A 25,591-nucleotide genomic window follows, 5' to 3' on the forward strand; every position below is an offset into this window, starting at 1 on the left:
CGGCTCATTTGCATGGCTTCTGGGCGAGGTGCAAGGGATGCCACGCACTGCTGGAAACTGGAAAACTCTCGCTGCGTCTAGCACTCGCACTGGATTTAACTCTGGGGTGGGGAGGGGGAACGGAGAAGCTTGAAATAAAAGGAAGATGTGACTTGAACCAAATTAGGTGTCCCTTGCAGATAACTCCCTTTCCCCTCCGTGCGGTTTCTCGGACCTGGCAAACAGGATCTTGGAGGAGCTGTGCAAGTGCAACTTGAAAGGCCAGAGATTGCGGTCTGCAGGGGGTTTATTTTTCCTACAGGCAAATTCAAAGTCCTGCAGGGGTAGTTTTCCATTCTTCTAACTGCTGGTAGTGGTGTCAGGTAGCAATCCTGTATCAGTGAAGGGTGGGGGAAGTGCTGTCTGGGAAGCAGCTGAGTTCCCTCGGGAGGGAAAATGGGAGGGTAAACTTGGGAGCCTGGATCCTTAGGGTGGCTAGGGAAGGAGCGGCGGCGGCGGCCTCCTGGCCAGGTATGAAGGCTGACACCTATGGGCTCTGCTTTAGGTCCTCCCTGGCCCAGCTCCTGCCGGGAGCCAGAATCTCAGGGGTCCCAAGTTCTCAACCCACCTGCTGGCAGCTGGGGCTTATGGAAGTTTGGAGTCTAAGGTCTCGAACTCGCTCCCCTAGGAGGAAGTGATGGCCTCTGACTTGGATTAAAGGAGGATTAGAGAACACGGAAGAGAGGGCTCCTAGCCATGAGGGCAGTCAGAGGCAACAAGGCTTCCAAAGGGCAGTTGCTGGAAACCACAGGAGGGGAGAGCGGCTCTTTGCTGGTTTCCCATTGGGGCATCTGGTGGGCCCCTGTGAGAGCAGGATACTGCACCAGGTGGGCCATTCGCCTGATCCAGCAGTCTCTTCTTATGGAGGTGGTCTGGCTGGCAACAACTCGCTTGGGTGCTTAGCGGGCTATCGAGTGCATCTTATTTTTGTACTTTACCCCAGTCTCTGCACTCTTGCAAGAGAAATAACTACAGCAGTAGCAGCAGCGGCGGCTGCAGAAATGGTTTTGGAAGCCTCTTCTGACCGAGGGGCCCTGCCCCACCTGCCCCAGCCTCTCCAGAGCAGGGTATCTCTCTGAATCTGGTACCTGCCTGGTTCCCAGGCTCAGAGCAACTTCAGAAAAGGTTTCCCTCATCCCTAAATATATTCCATGTGCACGTGAAGCTGTGTTGAGTTTAAGGGCGCAAAAAATAGTTTTGCTTTGTTTGTTTTTTGATGTGTGCGGACGTGGGGAAGAAGGAGCAGCAGCAGAAGCAGCAGCAGCAAAAATAGCCCCAGTGGAAACTTCAGCTGCTGCCTTCAAAGGCCGGCTCCCAGGGTGGTCACTCTGCAGGATGGAAAAGTTGGGGGTGGGCTCTGCCTCTCCCTGTTCTCTTGGGTTGAAAAGGCAATTTCCCTCCCTCTTTCTTTCTTTCTTTCTTTCTTTCTTTCTTTCTTTCTTTCTCTACCTCCCCCCACAACATCTCCCCAACAAATGCTGGGAGAAATTAAGGTCACTGCAACTGCTGGTAGCAGGGAGAGAAAGCAGGCAGGGCAAAGGGCAGCAACAGGGCTGGCAGTTTCTGTATTAAACTGGCAGGGCAGTGGCAGAAGCATTATACCGCCCCACTGTGTCCCACAGCACTCAGTTTATCCAACTAGTTTATCCTCCCCATCCCATCCCATCCTTCTCTGGTTTGAGTGGCTAAATTTCCAAAAGTGGGTTTTCTTTGCTGGTGGGGCTTGTCTGAGAAATGAGCAGAGGAGGAGGGGGGGAGGAGGTGGCCTCCTTCCTCAGGAGCCTCCCCCTTCACCCCCTTCGGCTGCCCTGGGGGGGAATTGGTTTCCTGGCAAGGGATTATTTGTATCTCGGAGTCCAAACAGTAGCCTGTAGGAAGCCCTGGCTGCAGGCGAGGCAGCAGGGCTCCCCCTCTGCCCCCAGCCAGCATTGCAAATCCTCCACACGGGGCTTGTCACCTGAAAACCTGTTGCCAGTGTGAAAAGGTCCAGGTCTCACCCCTGGGAAGTAACGGTGAAGAGAGTACTCCCCCAGAAAAACCTTGTGCAAAGTCCCTTTCTCCCCCCACCATATAGTCATGGGGGGGGGGCTCTACTAGGCTTTTGCTCCTTCTTGGCTCAGTTCAGGAGCCAGTGGAACTCACTCCCACTGGATTAGACAAAAGTAGAAGGCAGTCAATGGCCACTAGCCACGACGGCTGTGCTCAGCCTCCAAGATCAGAGGCACCCGTGCTTCTGAATGCCAAGGGGGAGGGTGCTCTTGTGCTCAGGTCCAGCTTGCACCTGGTTGGCCATTGTGAGGCCTCTCTTTGGATCCAGCAGGCTCTTTTGGAGGCTCTCTTTGGATCCAGGTTGCAACCAAAATGGTCAAAGACCTGGAAACGATGCCTTATGAGGAACGGCTTAGGGAGCTGGGTATGTTTAGCCTGGAGAAGAGAAGGTGAAGGGGTGATATGATAGCCATGTTCAAATATATTAAAGGATGTCATATGGAGGAGGGAGAAAGGTTGTTTTCTGCTGCTCCAGAGAAGCAGACACGGAGCAATGGATTCAAACTACAAGAAAGAAGATTCCACCTCAACATTAGGAAGAGCTTCCTGACAGTAAGAGCTGTTCGGCAGTGGAATTTGCTACCAAGGAGTGTGGTGGAGTCTCCTTCTTTGGAGGTCTTTAAGCAGAGGCTTGACAGGCATCTGTCAGGAATGCTTTGATGGTGTTTCCTGCTTGGCAGGGGGTTGGACTGGATGGCCCTTGTGGTCTCTTCCAACTCTATGATTCTATGATTCTTATGTGTTCTAATGGAAGCCAGCCTGTGCCAGCCAGCCAGGGCTCCTACTTCTCCCCTGCCTTCATGAGCTGAACTGTGTTCCCCTCTGGCAAAAGGCCACACATTGCCCAGCTGGCCTTGCCCCCTGCTGCAAGCCTGGTGGTGACCCCTCCAGAGTAGTCCTGGGGCAAGCTGGCTGAGCAGCGCCCTTTTTGTGAGGGGAACAAGGAAGGGAAAGTGTTTGACTGCTGGGCATGCTTTGCTTGAGAGGGAGGGGAGAAGAGGGCAGGGAAGAGCCTGCAAAGTCAAGAGTTGAATCTAGACTCTAGAGCGAAAGCAGGTCGCTGCATTGCACCTTGGGATTGGGAAATGCAGAGCCGCCACCAGTCAGCGCGAATAATGAGGAAGCAGAGGCGCCCCTGGGCTAGGTTGGATACAATGATACAAGGCAGCTTCCGCTCTCCCCTCTCCCATCACTCTCCCTCCCCAGTCCGAAGGCAGCCAAGACAGGCAATGAACAGTAAATTGCAAGAACTCGGGCCAGGAGGAAGATGAATTTCAAGTAAGTCTTCAAAAGGTTTTATTTATGTAATGATAAGATGAATTCAAATAGGAATCAATTCCAGTATGATAATGAGGCAAATAAAAAATGAATTCCAGTGAAAAAATCCCAGGACAAGGCCCTGTTTCGCCAATTCTTCATCAGCAATGTTTTAATGGTCAGTGTACCAAGTATGTTTGCCTCTGTACACTCTGACTGTCAAAACATTGCCGATGAAGAACTGGCGAAACAGGGCCTTGTCCTGGGATTTTTTCACTGGAATTTATTTGCCTCATTATCATACTGGAATTGATTCCTATTTGAATTCATCTTATCATTACATAAATAAAACCTTTTGAAGACTTACTGGAAATTCATCTTCCTCCTCCTGGCCTGAGTTCTTGCCATTTACTGTTTATTTCTGGACTTCTCCAAGAACTCCAATTTCTACAGCGAGACAGGCAATGAGCCAAACCTGCCAGGGCTGCTTTGAGGCTCTCGCCCCTCACATCTCCAGCAGACCTTCCAGGTTGCCCTCTTGGAATCACAGAGCTGGAGGGGACACCTAGGGTCATCTATTCCAACCCCCTGCAATGCAGGAATTGAATTCCCCTTTTCCCAGATGCTGGGGATATAAGAAGACTTGGCAAGGCAGCAGCTGGCACCTTTTTTTTTGCCCAGGCCAGGCCTGCTCCCTGGAGTTGGGCTAGCTCAGTCATTAGAGTGTGAGACTCTTAATCTCAGTGTGGTGGGTTCGAGCCCCACATTGGGCAAAAGTTTCCTGCATTGCAGGGGGTTGGGCTAGATGACCGTTGGGGTACCTTCCAACTCTGATTCTATGAGAGTGGAGTTTCTATGAGGCCACCAGAGCAGAAAAGGGACGAACTAAGTGGCTGATGCATGGAAAATTGGCCATAGCTGCCAAGTTATCCCTTTTTTAAAGCGATTTTCTTTTATGCTGAATAGGCTTCCTCGCGAGAAAAGGGAAAACTTGGCAGCTATGAAAATTGGCCCAGGACAACAGCTGAGACCAGCATTCAAGCCCTCTGCCAGAAGCTCCTGAATTTCGGGGGAAAGAGAGAGAGAGAGAGAGAGAGAGAGAGAACACTCCCCACCTCCCACCAAGCTTCCACTGTGAGATGCAGAACTGAGAGGCTGCCACTGAATCACAGCATGTGGGAAGCTGGCAGGGGTTTAAATATAGAACAGAGACCTGGTGGGGCGAAGGACAAAAGGAGGAAATCCCTGGCCAGGGTGCATCAAGGTGAAAGTGGAATGACAGAGGGGCCTCTGGGACACAAGGCGGCCTGTTGCTCAGGGCTAGGCAGGAAGCTGTTTTCCTCCCTCTTGTTGAAGCCACTGCACAAGTGTTGCGTTCTGGGGCCAAGCAGTTTTGAGCCCCAGCACCAAGGAAGGCCTGAAATTCACAGCAGTGCAGATAGGAATTTGCAGCGCATGTTTGGGGGGTTGGGACCTGGTGATTTCTCTACCACCAGCAGATTTAGCTGCAGGGGACAAATACATGTCTCCTTTCCCAGGCTCTGGGTTCATGTCTGAAGCTGACTCATAATGAGCCAGGCCACTGGGTCCGTCTGCAGCTCAGTGTCCTCTGCACTGGTCAGCAGTGACTCTCCAGGGTCTCAGACGGGCATCTCTCTCAGTCCTGCCTGGAAAGGCTGCCAGAGGTTATGTTGGGGACGTTCTGTGTGCAAAGCAGGTATTCTGCCAGAGTAACCTCAATCTAGCCATCTTTTCTGGGGCTGAGGGCCCACTTTGGCAGGGCGATGCAAATCCCAGCCTGCACACTTGTCAGGCTGCTGCCCTGGTGAGTTAAGAGAGAAAGAGGGTTAACCTTGGGAGTCCTGCGGCCTCTCGGATGTCCTAGTCAGGAGCTCCCGCTTCCCCAGGCGAAACCTCTGAAGTCCCTCTCCTACTTTCAGAAATTGAAATGTTCTGCCACTCAGGGAACATCAGACCCCAGTCTAGGTCAGGAGGCTCTGGAAACAGCAGTGTTGGGACTGAAATGCAGCCGCCGGGACTGATCAATAGCTTCCCTTGCCCAACCGCACTACATCTCTCTCCTGAAAAGCAGCACAAAGGAGGCAGAGGGGAATATGCACTGCAAACAGTGGGCAACAGGACCCCTGGGACTCTCAGGCTTGGCCCCCTACATCCAGCAGCTTCAAAGGGCCCTTCTCAGACAGGAGAAGGGCCCACAACAGCTTCTGTGGCAGCAGTTTCACCCCAGGCACCTCTGCACCCTCTCTCCCTCCCCTCCCCCAGTGCACGCTGGGAACTTTGACCTGAAAAGATTGGGCGCTCTGCATCAATGCCTGTGTCCCTGGGCACCAGTCTGCCAGCAGACTTTGTCCAGAGAGCAGAGGGCAGTTCTGCGGGGGAGGGGGGCTGAGGTGACCTTTCTTCCCTGGGTGAGAGACGTGGCACAACAGCCCCTGTAGGTCGATAAGAGCACATGAAACTGTGCCCCCATTGCCAGGCGATGCCCTGAAGCCAGAGAGAGAGAGGCTGATCTGCGGTGTCTCTGCTCCTGGCGAAATTTTGCTCAGTTATCTTTATTCTTATTCGACTGAGGAACCGATGCTGGAGAATTTGGGGCGGGGATGATGCGGGGAATGCCAGAATGTCTGGAGGCCAGTTGTGAAACCACAAGATTTCAACACCACCCGCATTGCTATTAGCATCTGTCTATCTTGAGAGAGGATGGAGTTCGCCTCTGGGGGTGAAGTTAAACTGCTGTGTTAGAAGCAGTTCTGGGGGTCCTGGGCTGCCCTGATGACTAGACCCACCCACCCCTTTCGGCCTCGCTGGTGGTGTGGTCCAAAGGAAAGCAGAGCAGGACGTTGGGCACCAGTCTGGATACAGGAGTTGCCGGAAGGAGGCGGACAAAGAACCATCCAAGCATCTTACGGACTCCCCTCTGGATTTGTGTAGGGTTTACTCCTGAGCCTTTTTTTCTCCCAAAGAAAAGAACATAAGAAGAGCTTCTGGATCAGGCCAAAGTGGGCCCATCTAGTCCAGCATCCTGTTCTCACAGTGGCCAAACAGATGCCCATCATGGGAAACCCACAAGCAGGATTTGAGCACAAGAGCAAAACTCTCCCCTCCTGTGGTTTCCAGCAAAAAACCTTGTCCTCAGAAGCATCAATGCCTCCAGCTCTGCCCATCTGATCGCCGAAGAATTGATGCTTTTGAATTATGGTGCTGGAGGAGACTCTTGAGAGTCCCATGGACTGCAAGAAGATCAAACCTATCCATTCTTAAGGAAATCAGCCCTGAGTGCTCACTGGAAGGACAGATCCTGAAGCTGAAGCTCCAATACTTTGGCCACCTCATGAGAAGAGAAGACTCCCTGAAAAAGACCCTGATGTTGGGAAAGATGGAGGGCACAAGGAGAAGGGGACGACAGAGGACGAGATGGTTGGACAGTGTTCTCGAAGCTACGAACATGAGTTTGACCAAACTGCGGGAGGCAGTGGAAGGCAGGAGTGCCTGGCGTGCTCTGGTCCATGGGGTCACAAAGAGTCGGACACGACTAAATAACTAAACAACAACAACTGCCCACCTGCTTTCTCCATGCCACTCATAACTTCTATCATGTCGCCTCTTCCTCGCCTTTCCTCCAAACTCAAAAGTCCCAAACCTTTCCTCATAGGCGAGTTGCCCTTTCCTGAAGCTTTCCCAACCCTACCATGTCCTTTATGAGGCAAGCACCACAGATTTGAAGAACCTTACAGTGTCAGCAACGCCCACCTCTGCCTACGCACATCGAGGGTGGCCCCTTCCAGGCTCCTCCAAGGAGGCCCCAGCCCCGCCGTTTCATCACTTACCCCAGCAGGGTCCAGGGGAGGCTGCGTTAGGTCTTGTGCTTTATTTACGCCCAATTGTTCAGTCTGAAGTCTTCTCTATCGGTTAATCATGATCCATGATGCATATAACGGGTGGGGTGGGGTGACAGGAGGGGTGGGGGTGAGAGGGAGCCCCGACCGGCGACGGCTAGCTGGGCGCAGGGGCTTCCTGGATTTCCGCCGCCCGCTGGATCATGTCCAGAGCCTCCCAGAAGAAGTCCTTCTGGAAGGTCATGAGGGGCATGCTGCCGACGGCTTCCTTCATCTTGGCCATGCGCCCCTCCAGCGTCGGGCACTTGTGCAGCTGGCTCAGGTACTCCTCACACGCCCGGGCAGCCATGGCCTCCGTGTCGCTCGACGCCACCCCTGCCTTGCTGGCCGGCAGCTCGCGGTAGGCCGGGACCTCCTCAATGTCGTGGCTGGACAGCATGTAGAGGCACTCGCGGGTGGAGCAGATGCGGCGGGCGCAGGGCGGCACCTGCGAGAGGGGAGACGGATCTAAGGAGAGCCCTGCCGGATCAGGCCAATGGCCCGTCTAGGCCTGCCTCCTGTTCCCCAGAGGCCTGTGGGAAGCAAGCAAGCGGGATCCGAACCCAAGAGCGCTCTCCCCTCCTGTGGTTCCCAGCAACTGGGATTCAGAAGCATGGCTGCCTCTGGTTGTGGAGGCAGAGCAATAGCCCTCCTGGCTAGGAGCCTCCTCCTCCTCCTCCTCCTCCTCCTCCTCCTCCTCCTCCTCCTCCTCCTCCTCCTCCATGGATTTGTCTTTTAAAGCCACCTAGGGGTTGGGGACAGTGTCCAGGAGGCAGCACACAACCCTCTGCACTCAGGTGGATGCCATGGGCATGTTGGGACCCTCCCTCCCTCCCTCCCTCCCTCCAGCCCTGATGCTGAGGATTAGGAGATAAAACCACACTCAGGGTTTGGAAACAGTTTTGTGGCTCCTGCAGATAAATGGGCATCTACATGTCTGGGTTGGGCTTGTCTAAACAAAAATGTTTTCAGCACAGTGAAGGCGCCTGCCTGATGTCAAGAGGCAGGGAGTTCTGCCGCACTAAAATATCCATGTACAGAGAAAAGATCGGAGGATAACACAGGAAGGGGGCAGGAGAGATGGCCAGGAATGACTAGACTTCATGGCAGATACCCACAGACTATGCAGCCAACCTCCCGGGTCCTGACTTCCCACATTTTGGCCTCATCCCACCTCTTTCCCCCCTCACCTTGGTGTGCAGCCGGACGAAAGAGGCGCTGCCTTTGGGCCACCCGGGCAGGCGCCCTCCAGCTCCGCAGCCGCAGCCCATCAGGTCCTTGCTGAAGTCCCCGCTCTGGCTCAGCACCAGCGTGTGGTTGAGGCCGCAGCAGAGGTCGATGGGGCACTTGAGGTAGTGCACCTGGAACAGGGGGCACAGCAGCATCAGGGTGTGGCTGAGGATTTGCAGCCACCCTGGTTGCTGGAGGAGGGAGGTTTCCTGTTGCTGGCAGAGGCTCAGGTGAAATGGGTATAGAACTACAGGATTGTAGAGTTGGAAGGGACCCCCGAGTGCCATCTAGCCTGGCCCCTTCCAATCCAGGAATCCCAGCTAGACAATCCCTGGCAGGTGGTCACCCAACCTATGCTTTAAAAAACCTCCCATGAAGGAGACTCAAAGGCTGAAAAGGGTCAGCCTTCCTACTCTGTGTCACAATGCCTGATTTGAGCGTGACACGCCCCATAAAGATGGTTCTGCCCAGACCAAAATGCCAGATGACCCATATTAGTAGTAGTAGTAGTAGTAGTAGTAGTAATAATAATAATAATAATAATAATAATAATAATAATTTATTATTTATACCCCGCCCATCTGGCTGGGTTTCCCCAGCCACTCTGGGCGGCTTCCAACAGAAAAATAAAACACAATAATCTATTAAATATTAAAAGCCTCCCTAAACAGGGCTGCCTTCAGATGTCTTCTGAAAGTCTGGTAGTTGTTTTCCTTTTTGACATCTGTTGGGAGGGCGTTCCACAGGGCAGGTGCCACCACCGAGAAGGCCCTCTGCCTAGTTCCCTGCAACTTGGCTTCTCGCAACGAGGGAACCGCCAGAAGGCCCTCGGTGCTGGACCTCAGTGTAATGGCCATGAGGACATTGCAAGGGCCCAGATGCTTCCTGGAGCTCTGAGGGTCCCCACCCCCCACCCTACCCCAGGAAGGATGGTCTGCTCTCCTCTCACCTGGGCAGGCTCCCCGCGGTCTATCTTGTCGCCTGTGCCTAGCTGGCCATAGCGGTTATTTCCTTGCATGAAGATCCGCCCAAACTCGTCCACTAGCCCCAGGTGGTTGTAGCCAAGGGCGCAGCTGAGGACCTGCCACAAAGCGGAAGAGGGGAGAGGAGAGAGTCTGACCCGCATCTAAGGCCTGAGCGAGGACACGGGGCTTAACCTCAAGTAGGACTCCCATCGTATTCAGCCTGAATCTTGTCACCCATGCTCCTTGAAACACACGGTATTCATCAATCGGTGCTCCTGAGCACATGCAGAGTGCATTTCCCTCTCCGTAAGAGACCACTGGCCTGCCTATTCCAGCCCCCTGTTCTCACAGTGGCCAACCGGATGATTCAATGGGAAACCCGCAAGCAGGACCTGAGCACAGCAACACTTTCTCCTTCTGTGGTTTCCAGCAACTTTTTGGCACCAGGTAAAGATTTGTTTGTTGGTGTCAGGCCACTTTCACCTCTGGAACCAGCAAGTGTCAGACTCCTCTAAGACTTGGGGTGTTAAGCCGCATGCCAGACACTTCTAATTATTTGATCCAGCATGTGCTAAGAGCTAATTAAGCCAGGCTCTCCTCCTGTGTTCAGGCAATTGCCTGGGCGATGGGCCATTAAGAGAAAAAAAGGATTGAAAGGAGTCGGTTTGAGATGGCAAGATAATGCCAGAGTTTAGTGGAGAGAGGTGAGAAGCAATGTGAGAAGCTTAGAGAAGGGGGTAAGAAGTCCTGTGGCAGAGAGACAAAGCAGCAAGCAGGCGAGTCAGAGCAACTTTTGAGATCAAGGTCTGATGTCTGTTTGAATCCAATGTCATTGGCTACAAGACCCTCTTGCTGTGAACCCCTCCATCATAGGCTCATGTATATATTTCTAAATAAACCGTATATCCTAAATACAGGTAGGTAGCCGTGTTGGTCTGAGTCGAAGCAAAATAAAAAAATTCCTTCAGTAGCACCTTAAAGACCAACTAAGTTTATATTTTGGTATGAGCTTTCGTGTGCATGCACACTTCTTCAGATACACTAGAAACAGAAGACACTAGAAACTTCTGTTATTTTACTTCTGTTTCTAGTGTATCTGAAGAAGTGTGCATGCACACGAAAGCTCATACCAAAATATAAACTTAGTTGGTCTTTAAGGTGCTACTGAATGAATTTTTTTATTTTGCTTCGTATATCCTAAAGACCCTGTAGTCTCTGCTGTGCCTAGTTTCCAAAAGGAAACACAGACCCTGGGTAAGCACCGGAAACCCCTGGAATCTTGCACCACTCAGAGATTAGAGTGGCATGCATCTCTGTATCTAGGAGGGCTTTTTTCTGTCTGTTTGTTTGGATGGTTGTTAAGTTGCTTTGTGGTGCCCTGGGCAAGATAAAGCGAGTGACAAATTCCATGAAGAAGAGAAAGTCCTCCCCGGGAGGGCGGGAAGCAGAACAGAGCCCCACCTCTGGGTTACCTTAGCCGGGAGGGAGAGGGCCAGGGGCATCTGCTGATCCAGCGGGTCGAACGCATGGAGGGTGCCAAAGAGGTCGCGGTAAACACCGGGCGAGTGGACCTCAAAGTAGACGGTGCCCTCGTCTGTGGAGGAGATGCAAGATCATTGCTGGCCAAACCCTGGCCCTGCACAGAGGCAGAAGGGCTCCCCCAGAGCAGAATCCAATTACCCCAGGTGGAGGGCTCCTCACTGCAGTGGCTGCCCGTGGCACTTTGCACTGGGTTCCATCTCCTGCTCCTTGCTTTCAGGACGGTGCGCTCCCGCTACTCTCCTCTTAAGCCCCACTTGCTCAGGCAGGCTTGGCTCTAATCACCCCACGGCTGCCTTCTCCCACTCTCATCCACCTGTACACCCTTCTCGGGGGCAGACCACATTGCCATGTGTGATCCCTGGCCTCTTGATGAGGGCAGAGGAATGGCCAAAAGTAACAGCAGTGGCACAAGGTTGAGGAGCATGTACAGCCCACTGTAGGGTCCTCGAGTCCAACTCCCCTGCAATGCGGGAATTTCAGCTCAAGAATCCCTGACAGGAAGCCACCCAACCCACTGCTTTAAAACTTCCAGGGAAGGAGAGTCTGCCCGGCTCCAAGGCAAACTGCCCCACTGTCAAATAACTTCAATAGTTGGAATTTCCTCTCCTGTCATGTTGGGATCTGTTGGCCCAGGTCCTTCCCTCCGGAGCAGCAGAAAACAAGCTTGCTCCGTCTTCTGTGTGACAACGCTTCATATACCTGAAGGCAGCTCTCCTGTCCCCTCTCGGTTCTTGCCCTCTCCAGGTGAAACATGCCCAGGTCCCTCAACCGTTTGTCCTAAGGCTTGGTTTCTGGACCCTATTGATTGTGGCAGCCTCTGGGCAGAGAGACTGGCCTGGCTGGCGGGCACCTTCTGCTTACCTGTCAGGTAGACAGCGCTGCTCTGGTTGGAGTGCATGTTGCGGACGGAGACGTGAGGGAGGCACTTGGAGACTTTGCGCAGAGCCAGCTGCACAGTGTAGGAGCGTGGCTGGTCCAGCTGGGTCTCGTTCACCACCAAACTGTAGATCTTCCCTTCCTCTGTGTGTGTGGGGGGGAGACAAAACACCCCACAAAAAGTGACTGTGGAATTCGGTTGCCTCCACACACGCAAAGGAGCACAGCGCAAGTAACCAGGTCAGGGCGACTGTAGGCCATGCCTTGTTGCACATGCCCTGTGAATGCACTCTGTGTTCACCCCTTTCCCCACAAGGGGAGGACCAGGTTCGGTAATTTGAGGGAGGGCATCTCAGGGTCTCCAGTACAGAAGTGCATTGATTGTTTAATTTATGACAGACTAGGCTAGAGCCTAGAGCAGGCATCCCCAAACTGCGGCCCTCCAGATGTTTTGGCCTACAACTCCCATGATCCCTAGCTAACAGGACCAGTGGTCAGGGATGATGGGAATTGTAGTCCAAAACATCTGGAGGGCCAAAGTTTGGGGATGCCTGGCCTAGAGCAAAACACCTTCCTTGTTTCGTATTTAACATTTCACTGTCCGTGTGGCTTTCAAAGCTATTTCTGATTGCTCTCCTGCACTAGGGACAGAAGTTAAGAAGGTCCTTGACGCATTTCCCGCAGCGTATTTGGTGGAATGTGGCTTTAATGTGGTCCTCCAACTTCTCTCCAGGACTCCAGATTTAAGACTCCTGCTAAGAGACTTTAAACCAGACACTGGGAAAACGGCATCACTTCATCAAGCCCATCCATAGATGACCTGAGGGTCATCTAGGCCAACCCCCTGCAATGCAGGATTCTCAAGTAATGCACCCAAGACAGATGGCTATCCAACCTCTGCTTAAAAACCTCCAAGGAAGGAGAGTCTGCCACCTTCTGAGGGAATCTGTTCCACTGTTGAACGGCTTTTACTGCCAGAAAGGTCATCCTGATGTTTAGTCAGAATCTCCTTTCTTGCAACTTGAAGCCATGGTGTGAGGGACAGGGGATATCGCGAAGTCCCTCCCCTCCTGAGTTCAAGCCAATCCCCGAGCACAGGGGGAAGCAGAGGGAGTTCCGATTCCAGTGGGGAAGCAGGAAGTCGTGTCCGAGGCTCAGGCAAGGTAGAGGAGCCAGGGTCCCAGGTGGGACAGGAAGGGGCGAATAAGGGCGGGAGACCCATCCCCCCAACTCCGGAATTACGCAGAAAGAGGAGGGGAAAGAGGATGGGTCTGCCAAAGCTTTTGTGTTGGAGAAAGACGCGCCAAAAGCCATTAGGAGGTTCTGAAACCGACTGACCACATCACTCCGTGTAAATAGCAATGACTTAAGCACTGTAAATACGCAGCACCAATAAAAGAATAAAATGCAGAGCTGCGTAGCGTCGTTACTCTGAAGTAGTCCGCTCCGGCCACTGTGACAGCAACCTCCTAATCCTTTTTGGGCTACTTTGGAGTTGCCGGGATGAGCGTGTCAGAGGCGGAGAGATGGCGGCAGATCGCGGAGCAAGCCCAGCAAGAACTGCAGCAGCTGTCGCTGCAGGCGCAGGGGGAATTGAAGGCAGCTAAAGAAGAGACTAAGAAAGTCCAGGACGACCGGCTACAACTTGCGGAACAGGTGAGAGCGCTACAGGAAAGAGAGCAGGAATTAAGGGCGGTGGCGGTAGACCTCCAAAACAAGCTGGATGCAGAGAAAAACAAGGCGGGAGGGGCACCCCAAGTCCAAGTGCTGCCAGGAAGGAGAGCCGGGACGCTAGTAAGCAAGTTTAATGGAGACCCGAAGGAATATCAGGGCTTTGAGACTGAGATTGTGTATGCTCTTGAGCTGCACCACGATGAGTTCCCTGATGATGAGCACAGGGTAGCGTTTATTGTGGAGCACCTTACCGGGGCAGCCAGGGAGTGGCTAAGACCGTTAATTGCAACAAAGAATCCTTGCATGAAGAATGTCAAACTATTTCTAGAAGGTTTGAAAACGATGTATTCGTCCGATAGTCATATGGACCAGACTAAGGAGGAACTTCACAATTTACGCCAAGGAAATATGACAGTTCGCGCGTATTGGGCGAAATTCACCATGCTGGTGCACAGATTGGGGTGGGAACTAGAGTCACCCCCAATGCAAGCGGCGTTCTACTTGGGGTTGCATGAGGAGGTGAAGGATGAGCTCTCGAGAGGTCCAAAGCCCAGTAATATGGATCAGCTGAGCAAAGCGGCTCTGGCGGTGGGGGTGAGACAGGAATCCCGGTGGAGCGACAAGCAAGCAACGCGCGCAAAGCGGGCTTGGTTCCCACGGTCGCAGGAGAAGCCACCCCCCCAACAACCCTTTCAAGCCACGCCTGGGGCCAGTCAGGACCAGGAACCCATGCAGATTGATAGCGCGCGCGCGCGCGCGGGCTTTTCAAACCCCAGCGGCGCCAAGACGCAAGGAGGGAAGGGGTGGGAATTGCTTTCTCTGCAACTCCCCCCAGCATCTCGTCAGAGACTGCCCACATCGCAGGGAGTGGCAAGGAAAGGCGGGAACGGTTGTGCCCTCCCCCACTGACGCAGCACCACAGCAGGGAAACGGGAAAGCCTGGCTGCAGGAGACAAGGGGCAGCAGCCAGGCACAGTCAGCAGACAACAGCCCCAGCCCACCCACCCGCACAGAGAGGAGCAGAGCCAGCCCACCCCTCCCAGAGCAGGAGTGGTTCTAGAAGTGACGCTCACGCTCCCAAATGGCTATCCCCTGACAGTCCTCGCCTTAATTGACAGTGGGGCGTCAGCGAACTTCTTCTCGAGGAACTTTGCAGAAGAGCACCAGATCCAGCTTCTGCAGCTGGATTTTCCTCTGCACGTGGCGACCATTGACGGCAGAGAGCTGCTGGGAGGGGCCATCACTCATCAAACCCCCCCCCCCATGAAAATGACGGTGGGAAGGCACTCAGAGACACTGGCATTCAACGTCACCACCATCTCAGACCCCCCCATCGTCTTGGGCATGAGCTGGCTGGCGCGCCACGACCCCTCCATCAGTTGGCACCAGAGATGCATCACTTTTGGATCGGACTTTTGCCTGGAACATTGCATGCAGCACCAACCAGGGGAGGGGCCTCCGATAGCCACGGTGGCCACCATGCACGTCAAAGGGGGTGAGGCGATACCCAAGCCGTACTGGGACCTGCAGGAGGTCTTCAGCGAAGCGGAGTCCGACCACCTACCCCCACACAGGCCTTTTGACTGCCAGATCAACCTGGTGCCAGGGGCAACTATACCCCCAGCCAAGCTGTACGCCATGTCAGACCAGGAACTGGAGGATCTGCGCGCTTTCATCGACAAGAACCTCAAGCGGGGGTTCATCAGAGAAAGCAAGGCAGCAGGGGGCAGCCCGGTCTTCTGGGTGGACAAGAAAGACACGCAACAGCGCCGTCTGGTGGTGGATTTTAGACGACTGAATTCAGTGACAGAGCCAGTGGCTTTCCCCATGCCCAGAGTGGATGATCTCCTGACAGCGGCACGCAGGGGCAAGATTTTCACCAAGCTAGACCTGAGGGGGGCGTACAACTTGATCAGGATCCGGGAAGGCGATGAATGGAAAACCACGATGTTCACGCCTCTGGGCTCTTTTGAATATCTGGTGATGCCCTTCGGGTTGCAAGGGGGCTCAGCATGCTTCCAGGCCTTCATGCACCACGTCCTGGGATCCCTCCTCTTCAGGAAATGCTTGGTCTTCCTGGATGACATCCTTATTTACTCCAATGACCCAGTGCAGCATGTGAAAGATGTCAGGGAGGTGTTGCAGCGCCTGAAGGAGAACCACCTGTATGTGAAGCTGGAGAAGTGCAAGTTTCACACCAAGGAGGTGGACTTCCTGGGCTACAAGCTGTCAGACAAGGGGCTGGCGATGGACAAGGACAAGGTGCAGGCCATCCTGGACTGGCACAGCCCCAGGACGCGCAAAGATGCCCAATGCCTACTAGGCTTCGCCAACTTCTACAGGAAGTTCATCAAGAACTTCTCTCGCGTTACGGCTCCCATCACTGACTGCCTGAGAGGCAAGCAGAAGTTCAGGTGGACACCAGAGGCGCAAGCAGCGTTCGAAAGCCTCAAGAGGGTGTTCGCCTCAGACCAGAACCTGTTCCACGTGGTTCAGGACGCGCCCCTACGCGTGGAGACAGATGCTTCTGATAAAGCTGTGGGCGCCATTTTGTTGCAACTGGACGCCAACAGAGAGTGGAGACCCTGTGCCTTCTTCTCCAGGAAGTTGACCCAGCCAGAGCGAAACTACACGGTGTTTGATCGGGAACTTCTTGCGATCCACGCTGCGTTCCAGCACTGGAGACACTTCCTGGTGGGCGCCAAGCACCCCATCCAAGTGTGCACGGACCACAAAAACCTGGAGTTCTGGAGAACTGCCAGGGTGCTCAACCAGCGGCAGATACGGTGGGCAGAGTTCTTCTCGAACTTCAACTTCTCCATACACTACATCCCGGGAGAGCAGAATGTCAGGGCGGATGCCCTCTCCCGCAAGCCAGAGTACATGGAGGAGGAGGCGCCACCGGCACCCAGGCACATTTCCCCCCCGTCAGCATGGTCCTGCGGAGCAGCAGTGGTGAGCGAGGCAGAACTCACAGCACTGACAGCAGCGGATGAATTTGCCAACCGCATCTTCAGAGAACTGAGAGGGGGGGGGAGCAGGCAAAAGACTTTGCAGAACGCAGGGGGCTGCTTTTCTACAAAGGTGCACTGTACCTGCCCACCACCCAGCTTAGACGTACGGTCCTCAAGCAGATGCACGACAACCCAACGGCGGGTCATTTTGGGAGGGACAAAACCACTCACCTAGTCATGAGACACTTCTGGTGGCCAGGGGTGAGGGAAGATGTTCGAGACTATGTAAGGGGCTGTGACACCTGCCAGCGGGCAAAGGTGGTCAGAGCAGCGCCACCGGGATTGCTGGAGCCCTTAGCCACGCCACACAGGCCGTGGGAAGTGGTGTCCATGGACTTCATCACAGATCTGCCTTCTTCCAGGGGCAAGACCGCAGTGTTGGTGGTGGTGGACCTCATGTCCAAAATGTGCCATTTTATACCGTGTGCCAGGGCGGTCTCTGCAGAAGAGACAGCCAAACTGTTTGTGGATCACGTATTCAGACTGCATGGATTACCTTTAAGGGTTATTTCGGATCGTGGCCGCCAATTTGTTTCCAGGTTCTGGCGGCGGCTCATGAACCTCCTGCAGGTGGAGGTCAGCTTGTCGACGGCTAGACACCCGCAGACCAATGGACAGGCGGAGAGGGTCAACGCCATTCTGCAGCAGTACCTGAGATGTTACGTCAGCCAGAGGCAAACGGACTGGGTGGATCGCCTGCCACTGGCAGAATTTGCCTACAACAATGCGGTGCACGTCTCCACAGGGGTGTCGCCCTTTAAGGCCAATTACGGGCGTGACCTCAGATCTTTCCCAGAGAGGGAGGGGGAGGAGGAGGAGGAAGGCCCACAGGCTGAGGATTGGGCAGAGGAACTGGAGACGGTGCACCAGCAGCTCAGAGAACACTTGGAGAGAGCCAAGGAAGCGTACAAGAGGGGGGCAGATCGCCACAGGCGACCGGGGGAGGTCATTAGGGTGGGGGACAAAGTTTGGTTGTCCTCGGAGGGCCTTCCCATCAGAGGGCGATGCAAAAAGCTGGCGCCCAGAAGGTTGGGCCCCTTCACGGTCACGCAACAGGTCAACCCGGTGGCATACAGGCTGGCACTGCCAGAGGACATGAGGGTGCACCCAGTGTTTCATAGATCGCTGCTGTCGCCGTACAGGGAAAGCAGCAGGCTCCGAGACAGCGAACAAACCCCTGAGGGAGGGGGGGAGAGGGAAGGCAGGGAGCAACTCAATGAGGCCACAGCCATCCTGGATTCAAGGTGGGGGGTGGGGGGACTGGAGTACCTCATGGCATGGGAGGATGCTCCACCGTCCCAGAATGAATGGGTCCCAGCCACTCAGATACAGGAGGAATTCCTGGTAGAAGAATTTCACGCCCTCTTTCCCCATAGACCCAAGCCCTGGCACATGGAAAGGGAGGGGGAGGGGGAGGAAGCACGGGAGAGCAGTTCACCATGGCGCTGGGAAGCGGAGTTTGAGGAACCAGAGGATGAGGTATGGGTGTCACCGAGATCCACCCAGTCAGAGGAAGGAGCAGATTGGCAGAACATTTTTACCCCCACCAGCTCTGACGCCACAGACTTTTTGGGATTCCCGTCCTCCCAGGCGGAAGGGGGGGGCTTGCAGGACTGGGGGGAGGTGTTCACACCAACGGGCTCGGAAAGCACTGAGTTCTTAGGCTTCCAGTCGTCACCGACACCTGGGGGGGACCTGGGGAGGGGTGAAGGAGAGCTTGGGAGGGGGGTGGATGTGAGGGACAGGGGATATCGCGAAGTCCCTCCCCTCCTGAGTTCAAGCCAATCCCCGAGCACAGGGGGAAGCAGAGAGAGTTCCGATTCCAGTGGGGAAGCAGGAAGTCGTGTCCGAGGCTCAGGCAAGGTAGAGGAGCCAGGGTCCCAGGTGGGACAGGAAGGGGCGAATAAGGGCGGGAGACCCATCCCCCCAACTCCGGAATTACGCAGAAAGAGGAGGGGAAAGAGGATGGGTCTGCCAAAGCTTTTGTGTTGGAGAAAGACGCGCCAAAAGCCATTAGGAGGTTCTGAAACCGACTGACCACATCACTCCGTGTAAATAGCAATGACTTAAGCACTGTAAATACGCAGCACCAATAAAAGAATAAAATGCAGAGCTGCGTAGCGTCGTTACTCTGAAGTAGTCCGCTCCGGCCACTGTGACACATGGGTTCAAGTCCTACCCTCCAGAGCTGGAGAAAAACAAGTTTGCTCCCTCTTCCATGTGACAGTCCTTCAGATATCTGAAGATGGCTATCCTCTCTCAGTCTCCCCCTTTCCAGGCTAAACATCCCCAACTCCCTCGACCGTTCCTCATCAGGCTGGGTTTCCAGACCCTTGATCATCTTGGTCATTATCCTCTGCCCACCTTCTAGCTTGTCAACATCCTTCTTAAACTGAACACAATATTCCAGGTGTGGTCTGGCTAAGGCAAAATAGAGTGCTACCATCACCGGATCAAATTCATTTGTTTTGCTGAATTAAACTAAATAGTTTGGGAACCGCTGCTTTAGCAAATCTCTCTGTGAAAATGAGGCCCAGCGTGTGAAGCATTTGTTAAACTGCAGCCACTGTTAGCCAGAATTATTATTTCCCAAAGCTGGAATTAAAATGAGAACACAGTCCATGAGAGAATGGAAAATCTGGGACGCAGTATGTATAGTTAAGCTTAGATACAGTCGTACCTTGGTTCTCGAACGGAATCCATTCCGGAAGTACGTTTGACTTCCGAAAACGTTCAAAAACCAAGGTGCGGCTTCCGATTGGCTGCAGGAGCTTCCTGCACTCAAGCGGAAGCTGTGGACAGGGCCAGCTCTAGGTAGAGTCCCAGTGGAGTCCCAGTGGCGATCTCCGCCCCTCAGAGTCACAAGGTGTTTGAAAACCAAGGTACGACTGTACGTGGTACCGGTAAGAACCAGAGAGGGTAGACGATATATTCATTGAGCAATGGAGTCTTTACCTAATGCACTGGAGTAATAACATACCAGAGAATGTAAACCCATTTGTGTTACTTGGAACTTTGAGATATTAATTTATTCCGTATGGATTTTTGTCTCTATACATTTGGCTCCAGATATCCCCTTTTACTCTACTTCTGTATTGTTTTATTTGGCACCTGTTATTCTATTTTCCTGTGTTTACACGCTCTCTCTCTCTCTCTCTCTCTCTCTCTCTCTCTCTCTCTCTCTCTCTCTGCAGCCCCTCTTGCCACATGCCCTGCTTTGCTGTTCCTGCCTCTCTGGAGAGGGGCTCACCTGTCAGGAGCAAGAGGGACCTCTCCGTCTCCTGCCCCACCAGCACAATCTGCTTGAACTTCATGGAGAAGTGGAAGGTCATCTTGAACACCCGCTGCCCGCTGGATTGCAGGTAGACCTCCACGCAGTCGCAGAGGCGCCCGCTGCCGGCCGGGCTGGAGCCCTCGCTGCGCCCCATGGCTGCCGTAACCGGCTGCTCGCGGGTGGCCAGCACGTACAGGTACTTGCGGTACACAGTGTCACTCCGAGGGTCCGTGGCAAACTGCAGGCAGAAGAAGGAGGAGGAGGGAGGAGGAGGCACTCAGAGTCAGGAGGCCGGAGATCCCGGGGTGCTGCAGGAACTGATGGGGAATCTAGAGGGGGAAGAAGTCCGGGCTGTGCACTCAGGGGTGGCAGAGAAGACCCTCCCCTCCTCACAAAGAGCCCTGGGGCAACCAGCGACTGGTGAAACAAACTAGGGTGCCACTGTCTGATGCCTTTCCCTAAAGGGAGGCACTAAAAGGGTCTGGAAAAGGTGGGACGCGTTCTGACTGGCAGGCCGTTCTCCCAACGGGATGCCGGTCTGGTGTGGTGGGGGGCACTCCTAGCCACCTGAGCCTTCACTGACAGACTTGGGTCCAGGAGCACCCCAAGCTATAATAATAATAATAATTTATTATTTATACCCCGCCCATCTGGCCGGGTCTCCCCAGCCACTCTGGGCGGCTTCCAACAGAAGAATAAAACACAATAATTTATTAAACATTAAAAGCCTCCCTGAACAGGACTGCCTTCAGATGTCTTCTAAAAGTCTGGTAGTTGTTTTCCTTTTTGACATCTGTTGGGAGGGCGTTCCACAGGGTAGGCGCCACCACTGAGAAGGCCCTCTGACTGGTTCCCAGCAACTTGGCTTCTCGCAATGAGGGAACCGCCAGAAGGCCCTCGGTGCTGGACCTCAGTGTCCAAGCAGAACGATGGAGGTGGAGACGCTCCTTCAGGTATACTGGACCGAGGCCATTTAGGGCTTTAAAGGTCAGCACCAACACTTTGAATTGTGCTCGGAAACGTACTGGGAGCCAATGTAGATCTTTCAAAACCGTTGTTATATGGTCCTGGCGGCCGCTCCCACCCAGTCACCAGTCTAGCTGCCGCATTCTCGATTAGTTGTAGTTTCCGAGTCACCTTCAAAGGTAGCCCCACGTAGAGCGCATTGCAGTAGTCCAAGCGGGAGATAACTAGCTATGGACACCTTGGACTTGAAAACATAACACCTCCACCTTTTCCAGATTTAATTTTATTGGCCCGCATTTGGCCCACCACTGCCTCCTTCAAGGAAGGTGGCACCTTTCTCTTCCTCCAGTGTAGCATTGATCATTCTCTGAACCCCACCTGCTGCAGCTCCCTCTAAGGTGGGTAGGGGCCAAGGGATCAGAGGGTCATCTGCACTTCTTCAAGCAGCTGTTCAAGGCAGGCACCCAGGCAGCAATAACTGAAGCTGACCTAGGCTGCCCGTCTCCTTTCTCTCCCTCCCTCCCTCTCAACCGGGACTGCATTCTGCCCACATCTGCATTCTGCCCTGCTTCCTCCTCTGCAAAGCAGTGGGGACAGGCAGCCCGCCCACACCGCAGGGTTTCATCTCTCCTGCCAGGCACCTACGTCCTTGGCACTGCGGCAGAGCACCATGTAGCGGCAGGCGCGGCGCCACTGGATGTGGCCCATGGTGGAGGAGACCAGGGCGTTCTTGAGGAAGAAGAGGGTGCCGTTGTAGTCCAGGATGAAGACGTGGTCCTTGGTGGGCAAGAACTTCCGGTAGCCGTGTGAGAGCAGCGGGGCAACCGTCTTGCTGACAAAGTGCCGGCGGCCGCTGAACATCTGGAAGTACAAGCCCTTGGTGTCTGTGGGACAGAGAGACCCCCCCAGGGGCAGAGGGAGTGGGTCTGTCTGAAGGAGCTGCCACAGCTACACTGCTCCCTTCCCTGGGGAATGGGGGCAGGATGGGATCCCCTTTTGTGGGATCGGCCAACCCTAAGCAGCTGCCCCCAGCCCAGGCAGATGTAGAGCTTTTCCTCACACAGTAAATAAACACCCCCCCTTCCTCCCCCGTTCCTCTTGCCCTCCGCTTCACCACCGAGGTATACTGACAGTTGAGGATGGCCGATCTCTTCCACGGCCGGCTGCCACCAGAGTTCTCATCCCGCAGGCGAGGAGAAAGGCGGCGGCAGACCCTCTGCCAGACCCCCTCACTGTCGCACACCTCATAGAAGTACCGGCAGGTCTGGCCCAGAGCCACCACATCCTTGACAGGCAGGAAGGAGATAATGTAGTACAGCTGGAGAGAAGGAGGGACTCAAGTCAAGGTGAGCGCAGGGAGGACCACAGACACAATCCATAGCTGCCAAGTTCTCCCTTTTTTTAAGGGAAATTCCCTTATGCTGAATAGGCTTCCTCGCGAGAAAAGGGAAAACTTGGCAGCTATGACACAATCACTTTGCTGAACTAGTGTGCTATTAGCTCTGCCCTGCCTCCACAGTTCCAGCAGGGTCTTTTTTTCTGATCTTGCTGTCCCCACCTCCTAAACCAAAGCCAGGCAGCCTCACTCACCAGTTCTGGAGGGAAGACCTGGATAGAGATGGAATCTCCTCTGCCCTTCTTGTCTTCTGTGGTCTCCGTGGATGAGCTGCGCCGCTTCTTCTTGGGCTGCTGAGGGGAGCGGAAGGAGGATGGAGAGGGAGGCAAGGGTGTGAGCAGCCAGGAGGAATCTCTCTCTCCCCCCCCCCAACCCCTCTTTCAGGGCTTAGTTTCAAAGCAGAAAAGTGCTGGGCCTCAAGTTTTGCTATCCATAGGAATCCCTTGCCTTTAAAAGCTGCACAGCAGAATTTCACAAGGTGTAGCTTCCCCATCACTACATGGACCTAGTGTCAGAAATATGTCTCCCCCAGTTGAATTTCTGGCTGTCACACCCACAGAAAAGAGTGATAAGCTTTTGTCCGGTCCAGGAGCTTGCTCTGTCTTATCATGTCTTGCGTTCCAAGAGCGGGCTGACTCACAATCTCTGCCAAAGCATTCTCAGCACCGGCCCAAAACCATGATTGCCCAGGGCACTTTAAGGGAAACCATGATTCATTCAACCAAGGTGAAACCAGTTTCATAATAATTTGTATCTGCCTTGCGGATGGAATAAGAACGTTAGCAGCAGTGCCTCGAGAGATAGTGGGCAGCCTTGCAAGTGCATTCCCCTGGTTGCACACCAGGAGGCAACAGGACCCTGCATTAGAAATCAACACCTAGCCGGGATTTTACTCCCTCCCTCGAAGATAATTACACATTTGATGCTGAAAAGCTATTTTGTCCCATTAGAAACAACTTATGTGAATGTGACACTTCCTTCACATAGCAAAGGCAACACAAAGTTTTTGTGCAGTTGCTTTGCTGCGTTGGACCTGGACTTGGGCACAAAGGCATGACCAGAGTGTGACTTGCATTCTGTAGTAGTCCATGAAAGCTTATGCCATAATTAATTGCCACAATCCTCTTCTGGGTTGAAGGGTTTTGGGGTTTTTGTTTTTTTTGTGTGTGACAAATCCTTTCCAACCCACTTTTGAAAGATTTTTCAGAACGTGGTGAGTCACAGCGCTGACTTGTCAAAGTAGTCAGCTTGTGTGGATTTCTCCAAGTTTAAAGAAAATATTGTGTAGCTTGGTTACCGATTTGGCTAGACAGTTTATTTTAAATTAATTTGCACAAGCAATCAAGCAATGGAAGAAGCTGCGTCCCCAATTCAGTCAGCTGAAAGGGAAAAGCTCCCTGCTCCGCTGAACCGTTTCCTCCTCCTCCCACTCTTGGAAAAATTCCCACACAGGTGTCTGCCCTGCCCTGCAGCCAAAATATAGCATGCTCACTCCAAGCGGTTCCTCAATGCTAGAGATGTGGGAGAAGCGCTGGAGCTTTCTCCTCCTGAATTTTCGGACGATGCGCCTGTCGCTCATGTCTGCCCGCCCAGCCATCGCTTGCGCGGTGGGTGTGAGCTCTCAGACCCACCCTTGTTGCTGGGCCCAGCATGGCCAAGGCTTATGAATGCCTCTGCCCACAAGGTGAATCACCCCGGGGGACATGGCACTATGTGATAATGGCCGTCCTGATGGCTTCACAGAGACAGGGGTTCCCCTGGTAACTGGGGCACTGTGACATCAGCACCTATCTGGGTCTGTCTTTATGACCTGTGCACTAGGTACCATCGGGTCCTGGGATTAAAGACCAGGCAAGGTGTGCACTGAAGGGCCAGGATCGTGCTAACAGCTCTGATTTGTACCAGCACTCCACAGTCTGTTCTGCTCCTCCGCTAAGGGGCAGTGAGTTATGGGGGTTAAGGCTGGTACTTTCCCTCTTTGGAGCCATAGTGGCATCTCTCGTTATTAATATATGTTAAATGAGATGCTTCATCGATGCACCGAGGGTTATTCTTAAACGAGAAAGGGGTGAGTGACAAAGGGTGGATTGGTCAGTATCAGTTCTGTCCGTTCTCCTACTTTCCCTTTGCAGCATCCAGAACTGACTGATATCGAGAGAGGTCTTATCAGTGGCTTCTGAATGCACAAAGGGGAAATATTTGGCTTTACTCTCATAGCTGCTTCTGATTCCACTTATTCTGAGAGTAGAAGGACTAGGCAGAGGTATTGGGAGGGTTGGGCCAACCATCCCCCAATGCCTGGTGCATTCTGGGTGTTTTGGACTACAACTCCCAAGAGCCCTGGCACCGTATGGTTGAGCCATCTGAGGCTGTTGGGGGTTGTAGTCCAAAAATGTCTGGAGGGCACTAGGTTGGGGGAAGGCTGCCTTAAGTAATGCCCATGTTTTTACAGCTGCCCAAAGTGATTAAACATACCATGGAAACACACATTGCGGCTAAATGCAAAGTATGATGTTGCCAGCTGGCCGTTCCACCCTCCGAGTGCACCTTGGCGTCAAGAGCTTCTAGCCTACTCTTCCAGAGGACTCGGGAATTCTAGATCTTGCCCCCTAGTTCTAATCCACAAGTCTCCACTCTCAATTCCAGAGAAGGCAGGCATCCAGGCCCTTGGCCCACTAAAGCCCGCTCTGTCCTCCAGTTCCCCAACACCTCCTTTCACCGTCAGGTGTCACAACTGCAGCCTTCAGCAACTCAGCCGGTGCGTGAGTTTTCCTGCAAAATATCCGGAGGGCACCAAGTTAGGGAAGGGAAAGTTTCCTCGCCTCCCTCTCTTTACCTGCCAAGGTCTGAGCTTCCTTCCTCCCATGGGAGGAGAGGCCTCTCAATGGCTACTAGCCAGGATGGCCAGGCACTTCTGAATACCAGCTGCCGAGAACTGCAGGAGAGGAGAGGGCTGCTCTTGCTTTTGAATCCTGCTCGAGGGCTTCCCCATTGAGGCATCTGGTTGGCCGCTGCGAGAACAGGATGCTGGCCATATCTTCTGGCCCCCCCCCTTGGGCCTGATCCTGCGTTTGCGATGGCCGCTGTCCCAACCGGCCTGCAAGCAAGAAAAAGCATGAAACAGTAAGATAGAATGGGCTATTAAAGTCGCTTTTCATACAGAGAAAAACACCGGCTGAGGAACGGGCTCCCTGTTGCAAATCTCAGGTTTTCAGGGTTGAAAAACCAGCGGCTGGATCTTGGCAGCCCCTTCCTCTGGGCCTCTGTCCCCATACCTGGCTGCCCACCCAGGCATCCCTCCTTCCTTCTTCCCTGCTGGGCATCTGATACACAAAAGATGAAGGTGGGCCTGCTCTTTGGGACTACAACTCCCAGCCACCCCCAGTCGGCACATCCCTGGCTGGTGGGAGTTG

At 53.7% G+C, this 25,591-nt stretch overlaps 1 protein-coding gene across 1 annotated transcript; it reads right to left on the bottom strand.

Moving 5' to 3' along the window:
• Positions 1-6,979: 6,979 nt before the first annotated feature.
• On the bottom strand, positions 6,980-24,166 carry FBXO24 (F-box protein 24). Its single transcript, XM_035137010.2, has 11 exons — positions 24,148-24,166; positions 23,671-23,777; positions 22,373-22,471; positions 21,914-22,100; positions 21,428-21,666; positions 19,793-20,054; positions 11,840-11,998; positions 10,909-11,030; positions 9,421-9,552; positions 8,432-8,602; positions 6,980-7,689 (listed from the first exon to the last, which is right to left on the bottom strand). Exons 1-11 carry the CDS (start codon positions 24,164-24,166, stop codon positions 7,360-7,362), a joined length of 1,827 nt encoding a protein of 608 aa, XP_034992901.1. The 3' UTR covers positions 6,980-7,359.
• Between the last annotated feature and the right edge of the window lie 1,425 nt (positions 24,167-25,591).

The sequence above is a fragment of the Zootoca vivipara genome, chromosome 13 (assembly GCF_963506605.1).
Source record: "Zootoca vivipara chromosome 13, rZooViv1.1, whole genome shotgun sequence".
NCBI lineage: Eukaryota > Metazoa > Chordata > Lepidosauria > Squamata > Lacertidae > Zootoca > Zootoca vivipara.